Source organism: Mustela putorius, unplaced genomic scaffold, assembly GCF_011764305.1.
Source record: "Mustela putorius furo isolate JIRA1106 unplaced genomic scaffold, ASM1176430v1.1 tig00000145_pilon_pilon_pilon, whole genome shotgun sequence".
Taxonomy (NCBI): Eukaryota; Metazoa; Chordata; class Mammalia; order Carnivora; family Mustelidae; genus Mustela; species Mustela putorius.
This window is the reverse complement of record NW_025421294.1, coordinates 25078788-25088947: the sequence shown is the minus strand read 5'-3', so window position 1 is coordinate 25088947 and position 10160 is coordinate 25078788. Positions and strand designations below refer to the sequence as shown.

At 54.9% G+C, this 10160-nt stretch overlaps 1 protein-coding gene across 1 annotated transcript in view; it reads left to right on the top strand.

The window, feature by feature from the left end:
* The first annotated feature begins 4739 nt into the window (after positions 1 to 4739).
* Positions 4740 to 10160, top strand: part of TGFBI (transforming growth factor beta induced) — a 32484-nt gene continuing 27063 nt past the window's right edge. The window contains exons 1-2 of the mRNA XM_004744913.3: positions 4740 to 4939; positions 9547 to 9645. Coding sequence (XP_004744970.1) covers positions 4785 to 4939; positions 9547 to 9645 — 254 coding nt within the window. The 5' untranslated portion in view covers positions 4740 to 4784. The remainder of the gene's footprint in view (positions 4940 to 9546; positions 9646 to 10160) is intronic.

The window sequence follows — 10160 nt, the reverse complement described above, 5'->3', positions numbered from 1 at the left end:
TCTGGACATTATGTTGACCATCTCGTCTGTCCGCGTTGATGCACGGGCATCACCAGGGACCCTGGGGAGGATGGCAAGAGGTAGGTATGAATTTGGCCAGGGTGCCAACGCCAGCTCTCCCACCGGCAGACCCCAAACCAGTTTCTGTCGGTTTTCTTTGTGGCCAACTTGTTGGAAACCACGAATTCATCCCGATGTTTAAGGCCTGTTGTCAAGCACAACAGAGTGATTTTTCAAAAACGAAACCGTTTGGGGGGAATGTTACATGAGCCACAGAATGTGAAAGTAGTCATTTTTATAAAGTGCCTGAAAAAGTCTAGTAATTATTGTTCCAAACAAGCCGCTCTTTCTCTTCGGTTTTTCTGACATGGAAAGAAAAAGAAAATCCTTTCCAAGTGAGCGGTCTCTTAGTGAGCTGTGTGAGCCCTGGCTGGCTCCAGGTCGGCGGGGATGGAGGACCCTTGCTTTTCCCGCCGGCTGCATGTTGTCCGGTAGAACAAAAACACTCCCAGAGCAGCTATCTCTGGTGGGAGAACATGTTTACATTCGCGGGGCTCTGTGTTTTATGGTTTTCTGGAGGGGACAGTGGTGGGCATGAAGGTGAATTTTTTTTCCTACATCTAAACAGTAAATGAAATACCGCTGTAATCTCTTACTGAGCTCATGGAAAAACTCAAGTCATCGAATGTTAGTTTTACAGATGAGGGAAGTTTTACAGAGATTACCTGGCTTGCTCCAAAGCCCATAAATCTTGCTACAGGGAGAGCTGGGCCAGGAAGGCGGGGTCCTGGGGCCCTTATACACAGGAGGCATCTTCCCTACAATCCACATGCTGCCAGGGCTCTGGGCCCCCCGGGGGGAGTTTCAAGCCTTAGCTTGGATCTCTTTGAAGGCTTCCTCATGTCCTCGGCCAAGCAGTCTTGTTGAAACAGAGAAATGTTCTTCTTGAAATTAATTAAATGATCATTTTCACATGATTGCTCCTATTCTTGCTAATCAGTGGCTTCTATTATATAGAACTATTACCAGGGAGAACAAGCAACTCCTATTTATTGGCCGTTTTACTTGAGTTATGTAATGTAATCTACGCTGAAGTCCTGTGAGGCAGATTTTATTAGCATGTCTATGAGATAAGTAGCAACTTAAGCTCAGAGGAGTTGAATAACTTGCCCAAGGCCACACAGTTTATAAGTAGGAGGACTGGGATTTGAACTCAGGCCACCTGCCTCCAGCACCTGAACTCCACAGCTCTGCTGTCCCGATGCCATTACTCAGGCAAGGCTGGCTATCTACTCGGGGGACCTGGTGTGGGGACTCCAGTGACAAAGGTGAACCGTCAAGCAAGATCGCCAAAGGCTACTTCCCCGCTTTCCTTCCCAGAAACTTCCTATTGTTACCCCACATTTACAAAGGAATTATTTTCCAGTAGGTCAGGCTCAGATGCTTGTTAATGGAGGCTGCCATGTGTTCAGACCTCAGCCCAGCCAATGCAGCCTTCCCAGCCGGTGATCCGAGCAGCCATCCAGACTGACTCACTGAGTGGGGTCGTTGCCAAAGACACCTCTCTCTTTGTGTGACCCCTGGCTGAGCAGAGAGTCAGCACACAGGATTTCTTGATGTGGAAATCATCAAAATAGCTCTTCCTATCCTGTTCTCTGGATTTTTTCCCAGAAGTTGCAGGGGAAAAAAGGAAATGGTAATAAAATCCACGATGAGGGAAAGAATTCACAGATCAAGTGGAGCTAAACCCTGGAGACTCGAACCCAGAATCTAAGGCAGCAGGAGAGACATTCTCCTCTCTCAGAAGGTTGTTTTCGGGAAAGTTCACTTATTCCTGACTGAGGTATGTGCTTGACAGTGCTCACCAGCGAGCAGACTGAGCCTCATCTGGGTAGAAACAGGCAAAGGAATATTTTCCTCAAAGTGACAGAGCCTTCCCTCCCAGAGCTAGCCAGGACAGTGAGTGTCCCACCCCTTCATTCTGGGGAGATGGGGGTGGGGAGAAAGGCCATCAGGCCAAGACCACCCCATCTCATTCCCTAGTCTTCAATGCAGAAGATACAAACTAGGGTTCCAGGAAACTCTCTACAGCCTTCCGGTCTTTGGTTTCCCGAGTGCCAGTGATAGGCTAGAACCCACTCAGTGATAGGATCCCGCCGGAGCTCTCCGCCCCACCTGGCAATGATGGGGCTCTCTGAAACCCTCCTCTCCTTTGGTCTCCCTGCTGGGTTCCTTCTTTGCCTGCCCCTCAGCCTCTCAAATGCATCGTCCCCAGGGCTTGGACCTGCTTCCTCTTTTCCCCTCTCCTTGCTTTTCCTCCTTCTCTCTTCCAACGGAGGTTCCGCCAGATACCTCGTCTACTCCTTGGCTTTGGCCACCACCTGCTAGTGTGGTGACTCAAGGTGCATCTCCTGTCTTTGCCTCTCCCCAGCACTCCAGCCTTGTGAAGGCAGCTCCTTCCAGGACCTCTCCACCTGGAAATGCAGGTGGCTCAGGGGGCACGATGTGAACACACCCGGGGTCACGCCTCCCAGTGGGGTGCCTCCCCACTGGCACCCCAATACACCTTCCCCGTGTGCTCCTCATACATCCAGTCCTTCCAGCTACAAGCCTTGGTTGCCTCTTCACTTGCCTCACGACTACTCTCTAGTGCCCATGGGGTTTCCAAGTCTAGTCAGTGCTACCCTGAAGTCTCCCTGAAATCTGTCCTCCCACGTCAGGCCCCCAATAGCTTCTACTGTCCTAAGTAGGAGGTGCCCCTGCCCCCATCCCCTCAACTGTTCTGCTCCATGACTCTCCCTGCACCTCCTACTCTGATTATCCCTCTTTTTCTTTTTCCTTTCCATCAGCATTCTAACATGTCTGAGCCTTTCTTGATTTTGTCTTCCCCTGACCCCGATCCTGACTCTCCCTTTCCCTTCCCAGACAAGATTCTCAAGCGAATTGTCTATGCTCTGTACTCGTATCTCCACCCCACCCGCTCACTGTCAAACCACCCCATCTGGCTTCAGCCATCCTCTTGCCCACAGCCAAGTCCCCAGTGGCTCTCTGTTTGCAACACTGCAGGCTCTTTGGGTCTGTCATGTGGGCAGCAGTACTGCGAACAGCCCCTCCTTGACGGCCCCCTCCCCAGGGACAGCCCCGTGCTCCCCATCTCCTTCCATTCCATCACCGGCTTTGTGGCTGCTCTGCGCCCTCACCGTCACGGCCATCACCCACCTCCTGCTCTCTCTGCCCTCCCCAAGAGTCCATGCTCTCCCACAGCCTCAGCTTCATGTGTGCCCAGGGTGACTCCCACATGTGACTCTCCACCCCCACCCTCCCGGAGAGCCACAGCCTACGTCCTGCTGTCTGTGGGACACTCTACCTCAATCAGTCACAAGCACGTCAGACCTCCCCTCTCCTGGCAAACCTGCAACTCCATCCCTGTCCCTTATTGTACAAACGGCGTCCCCACCCATCGAGATGTGTGTGCCAAGAGCACCTGAGACATCCTGCCTCCTCCCCCACCCCTCCTTACGTACAGACTCCAGGTCCTGCTGGGTCGGTTACCTCCTCCACACCCCTCGAGTTGGCCCCCCTCTCTGCATACCCATCTCTACCATGGATGGTCCCGCTCTCATGTGCCCCCTTCCTAGTCACCTGACATTCCTGCCTCCAGGGTGGCCCTGCTTTATCTGAGGTTCTCTCAGCCTGTTCCTGACACTGATCATGTCACTTGCCCGTTTTCCCACCACGAGCACTTAGCTTGGGTCTGGGCCCTGCAGCACAGTCTTCCAGCTTCCTCTCTCCTTGACTCTACCTCCCCATTGTTCAGCCAACAGGACAACTTGAGTTCCCTGAACACGTGCCCCCTTTTGCTGACCAGCTCCTTCTCACCCTCAGGTCTAAGACCAGATGTCACTTCCACAGGGCCAGGTGCTTCCTTGGGGCTCCCAAGGCTCCAGCTGCCATTCTCCATGGCACATTGTTGGCTCATGGATCTCCCAACTGTGAGCTTTTTCACAAAGAGCCCAGATGTCAATCACCAGGCCTTCATTGTCTCCCCAGGGCCAACAGTGCTGGGGGTGGGGGGAGCAACTAGTGGGTGATTAATAGGTGCTTGGGTGAATACTGACGGCCCCTCCCCTGTGACTATTTGCAGAGGTGCTCTGAGCTCCTCCAGGGCAGAAATCTAGTCCCTTCCATCTCTTTGCAGAGTCCTTCAGGCCCAGAGTACTGAAGAGAGGTTTAAGGAAAGCGAACGAGTGTGCACCAAGATGAGCGGACCCCCCAACACCCTATTCTGGGGGTTCTGAGGGTAGCTTAGTTTTTTGGTTTCTGTCAATCCAAGTGCTACTCCTTTCCTGTCTTTCAGTTAGCTAGCCAGGGTGAGGCCAGTTCCAGAAACATTCCAGAAACACAGACAAGTGTGAAGGGAGTGCGGAGGGCATCACCAGTGCCCTGCTCCCCTAGAGTTTTGCAGCCAGAGGTCAGGGAGGGATCTCAGGGATGGGGCTCTGCAGGCCTGGAGGAGAGGGAGGTGTGAGGAGCCGGCCTGCCGCCCCTGCGCCAGCACCACCCAACCACGCCCGCCGGAGGGGCCTTGGCCCCTGGGGTGGGCGCCGCGCGGAGAGCGCGGCGGGGCGGGAACTGCGGGAGCCGCTCATGGGTGCCGCGCTGCCGGGGGCAGCGGGCGGGAGGCGGGGGCGGCGGGCGCCCGGCTTCCCCGCCCCTCGTGGCCGCTCCCTCCAGCTCGCCGCCTACTTAACCTGGCCCTAGGCAGCGGCGCTCTCACTTCCCCGATGTCCGCGTCCTCCCGCTCCATGGCGCTCCTCGTGCAGCTGCTGCCCCTCGCCCTGGCGCTGGCCCTGGGCCCCGCCGCCACCCTGGCGGGCCCGGCCAAGTCGCCGTACCAGCTGGTGCTGCAGCACAGCCGGCTCCGGGGCCGCCAGCACGGGTAAGCCGGCCGCAGCGCTCGGGGTGGCCGTGGCCGCGGGACGGGCCGGGGGCGCGCGGGACAAAGCACAAACGGAAAGCAGGAGGCGCGCCGGCACCCGGAGGGACAGGCCCTGCACGGGGTGTACAGAGCGGGGTGGGGGACCTGGAGTGCATGCCCGCAGGAGAGGCTACTTGCAGAGGAGGGGACGGGCGAGCTGACCAGCAACACTCCCCATCGGACCGAGAGGGCTGGACAGATAGACGGCCAGGGCTTTCAGCCTCCTCTCCCCGGAAGGGGGTGGGGAGGGGGGGAGTTGGCAGCTCTGCCCAGAATAACGGTGGAAAGGTAGCCACAGGGCAGAGAGGAAGCCCACCCAGCCGGGTGCAGATTCCAGTGAGGCCAGGTCCTTCCAGAGAGCGTCTCCACACGTGGCACAGGGCCATGCAAGCTGGCAGTGTCCAAAGCCCGGAAGCTCCTGCTCACCTGGCCAGGCTCCGCGCCCACCACAAGGCACAGCAGTGGCAGTGTGGCATCTCCTCCCCTCACACACGTGGTACAGACTGGGAAACTGAGTCCGGAGAGGATGCTTCACTTTCCTGCAGTCCTGCACTAGACCCTGGAGCCAAGATTGGAATCTGCCTTGAAACAATAGCTGGGATTATAAGTGTGGGACGTTATCATTGTGGACAGTCCTTTGAGACACTGCGGATGTGTTGGCTTTAGGAGGCAAACCCAGGCAGAGGGTCCGACCTGGTAAAGATCCCGGCGCAGACCCAGACAGGGATGGCTAGTATTTCTACATCCCAAACTAAACCATTGTGCCTCACACTTAACCAGGCTTGGCTATAGCTTCCAGCCGACCTGAAAAGAGTTACAGCCAACTCTTTTTTCACAATGAGGTAAAACTCTATGTGGGTAAAGGACATGGTAGCCCACATGTCCCTGGGCCCCAGTAGGAGCTCAGGTGCCATTGGGTCTGGATTTGAACTCAGTAGGGCCCAGACTGCCACATGACCGGGCAGATGTGTACTCAAGTCAAAACTCACTGTTAAGGGTGACTAGAGTTGACTTCAGAGGCCTTACAAAGCCGTGGCTCCCCACCCTGAGGAGGACCCCAGGGGTGCGTACAGGCTGCCCCCTTCAGGGGTAGTCATCCTTGTATCCCGTGCCTGTGGCCTTATATATGGGCTTACTTGGCCCATCAGGTTCACAGGACTGTGGGGAGGGGGATTTCTGCAGGGTGAGCCACAGCCTCAGTGCCCTCCTGGAAAGAGCAGAGCACCAGGGAGTGTCCAGGGGTCTTTAGGGCAAGGGGAGAATCACCTTGGGCTTGGGCTGTGTGTGCAGAAGGCTGAGGGTCAGTTCAGAAAGTTAAGGGGTCTCTGAGGCTTAAAATCCAAATGGGTGTCCCTGGCATTCTCACTGTCTATGCCCAGCTCACCTCTGTCTTCCTGCCTTTCTTGCTAAAGAAGCGTGTTCTGATTGGGTGCCACAGTGTGCCTGGGAAGTTTCTGTTCCCTCTGTATCTTAGCCACTAAGTCAGGAGAGGATCCGGATAGCAGTCTTGCCCCCCCAGAATGGTGTCTCTGTGCACACCAACATGAAGCTTCCCCAAGGGCATTGGCATCCTTCCACCAAGAATCACTTCTGCAGAAATCTTCCTTGCCTTGGGAGCCCAGAAGAGACACTCACCACCTGGAAAATACTGCATTATTTTATTTTATTTATTTATTTATTTATTTATGCAAAGCAAGTGCTCCTTAATATGAATTTTGGATATTAGACCAACTTCCTCTGCACCCCTCCTCCCCGTGCCTCTGCAGGCTGATCCTGTTGTTTTGGTTCTTGGGGTGTCTCGGGAAAGGCCTGCCGAGATCTGTGATTGGCAGGATGGTCTGAGAAGTCACACCTGTACCCCCTCCGCTGTAAAGTGTGGGCCTTTAGCCGATGAACTGTAACAAAATGGTTGTAAGCACAGTTGCATTTACTGTGACCATCGTGCCCCCAGAAGTACCACGGGACTGTGTGGCCTTGCACATGGGTGTGGCGCCCTGTGCAAAACGCATGACCTTGTTCAAGCCCCAACCCTCCATTTGCAGTGAGAAGTGGTGAAAAGGGAAGAAAAATCTCTGCTGTTTTAAGGCCACGCGGTGTTCTCCAAGACCTGACGCACAGCTGGCAAGTGTGCCTCACCCATGCACGGCGCTCTATCCCCCCCACCCCGCTTGCTTGCATCTTCACCACCACATGGGAGATCTGTAGTTTGTGTTCCCATTTTACAAATGGAGAAACTGCAGCTTAGTGGGAGGGAGGGACTTAGTTCCCGTGCAGAGAGCTACTGGGAGCGTAGAGACTGTGACATGGTCGCCTGACTCCCGGCTGCACCCATGTTGCTATAGAGAGGGACAAAAATACTGACAGAGAAATAAAAATGCGTTCGCACTTCTACCAGCCTCCCCAACTGGGCTGGATTTCCTGGAGCACTTGATTCTCAAATCCAACTGGAACAGCAGAGCTGTGGTGCTGAAGGCTGAAGGCCCAGAAATGGCGAGGTCATTTCGATTAGACTTCAGCCTTGATTTCCTGTGTATACAGCCCACCCCTCCCACCCTGCTGTGAGAGCGAGAACCCCCCCCCCTTGCCCCCAGCCTCCGCTCCTATCTCAAAGGGCTGCAGCGGTGGAAACTCACTCCGCAGAGGAATGTTGGAACCACATCCACAAGAGACTCACTGAAGATTCGCCAACCGCCTACGGAAAGTTGCAGGGAATTCATCGACAGTAATTGTTTCCTGCTTGGTCACATAGAAGAGCTTCTGAGATTGTACAGCAATAAACAGTACCTAGGGCTGGAGTGTGGCCAGTGGGGACTCTCCCGGGGTTATGTGGGGACGGCTGTAACCTGTGAATCTCAGGCAGCAGACAGAGGGGCAAAGGGGCTTCCGGTAGAATCCTCAGGAGGGACCCAGCTAGGGCTAAGGGGACGTGGGCTTACCTCCCTGCTGGCCTGGGGTTTGCTCCCCACCCTTAACTTCCCCTGTCCTGCCCCCTACGTCGACTCACTGCTATGTAGTGGGCCTACTTGGGCCACTCACCTGTGTCCCCTGAGCCACAAACTGGACAAGAGGTGACATCCACATGGGAGAAGACAGACAGCAGAGAAGCAAAGTGTCAGTGTGCCCTCCTACACAATAACCCAACTCTGAGCATTTGAGAACTGCCCATGTTCCCGCAGCCAGCAGGCCAGGGATGGCAGGTGCAGCTCTCACTGAAGGAGCCGTGTCTTCCTGGCAGCAAGTATGGTTACGGAGTGCATTTTTAAAGTAACAGAGGAACTGAGATGTAAAAGTCACACCTGAATTTCTCAGGACGCAGAGGTTTTCTGGAAGCCTCTGACTCTTTGCTTTGCTTTCCTCTGACTTGTGCTTTGGCCAATGAGCCTGACCCGAGGCAGGAAGACACCCCCCCCCGCCCCCACAGATGTCACCACATAGCCACAGCTGACTCCTTTCTCCACGGGCTCCTAATGACAATCCCACCACCACATGCCCTGGGCATGGCCCAGATCATGACTTGGTCCATGGATTAAAAAAACATAAAAACAAACCCCCATGGCTATGGGAAGGAAGGCTTCTCAACAGAACTGTGGACATTGCCATCAGCTTCTCCAGAGTTCCCGTGGACTCCTCTAAGTGGGTGGTCCCAGGAGCAGTATTTTCAACAAGGTCCTTCTGAAGTCTCTCTTCACCCTGACGCAGGGCTAGGCCCCAACTGGGACATAAAAGAAAGAACAAGGCAGGGAACCCTGTTCTTTGGAGGGCAGGGAGATACATCCTCTCTGATCAGTGTTGGATTCTGTTTGGTAGCAAGCATCAAACAAGGGCCATATTCCAGGTCAGATGTGCACAGAAGAGTGTCCCCTGGGGCCCTGGAGGAAGGTTATCTGGGGACAGCGGACTCGGGATGGGGCCTGAGTATGAATAACAGAGAGAGTCAAGTGGAAGAGCATCTCCTAAGAAGGTCCTGACCACAGTCAGTTTGGTTGTGTTCAGAGCTAAGCCTCTGGCCTAGGGACGCAGAGTACGTCTGTGTGGCACTGCCTGGGAGGTGCCAGGTCCAGACCTTGGCCTCCCCTCATGACCGTGAGGCTGGCCATGTCCCGGGAGGCCGGGTTAGAGCCTGTGGACATTTTGGCTCCAGGGTTGGGGGTACAGCGAAAGGTTGGGAGCTTTCTCTCAAAGCTGCTTTGCTTAGCAGACATACACCTTTGCTCGTTGTCTCCATCTGGCGCATGTGTCCTAAACATTCTGAGATGCTTTTATCTATGCATACCAAATATCTGTGTAGAAGAAGGACCCTTACATGAAACCGTGTCAGCGTGTGAGATGCACTTATACAGTATTTAATATGGTAGGAAACTTGCAGGGGGCCTAGACATTGCTAGAGAGGGTGTCTACCCCTGAGCTATCCCCCCCCCCCAAAAAAAAAACACCCTAAAATGACTGTATACCTTCTTCATGTCTAGAACATTCTGATGACCCAGGAGGGCCCACACTGGGGGTGGGGGAGGACATGGTGGTAGGGGGGCATGCTGCCCAGTTTGCTAACACTGCTGCTTCCATCTCAGCCCCAACGTGTGTGCTGTGCAGAAGCTCATTGGCACCAACAAGAAATACTTCACCAACTGCAAGCAGTGGTACCAGAGGAAAATCTGTGGCAAATCCACGTGAGTGTCTGTGGCCGCTCGAGACCGTGTAGCCGCGCTGCGAGGAGGGCAGCCAGGGGGGCCCTGGGCCTGGGCCGGCCTTCTGGAAGGTTAGGCCGCAGCAGGAGTCATGAGGGTGCCTGTGCAGACGTGTCAGGTTGCTGTGTGCTTGGGAGTGGCCTTTTCAGTAAGCTGGCCGGGGGAGGGGGGGCGGTTATATTTTTAAGGTTCCTGACAAGACTTGGATACAGTTTTCAGGACTGATGTGGGATTATAAGAAGCATGAGATACAGGGGGTTGCGCTTGTGTGAGTGTGCGTGCTTCTCCTTCCTAAGTGGGACCAAGTGAGCGGAGGTGCCCCCGGCCTGAACCTCTAGAAAGGAAAGCCCGTTGGCAAACTTACACACCGCTCCCGCTCTGCAGTCCTAAGGTAAACACGCCCAAAAGACGGTGTGCCTAGAAATAGGCATGTTAGGAGACAGCAAAGCCTCAGCTCAGCCTCCTGGGTTCCAGGGCTGGCTCTGCCCCTTAGCTGG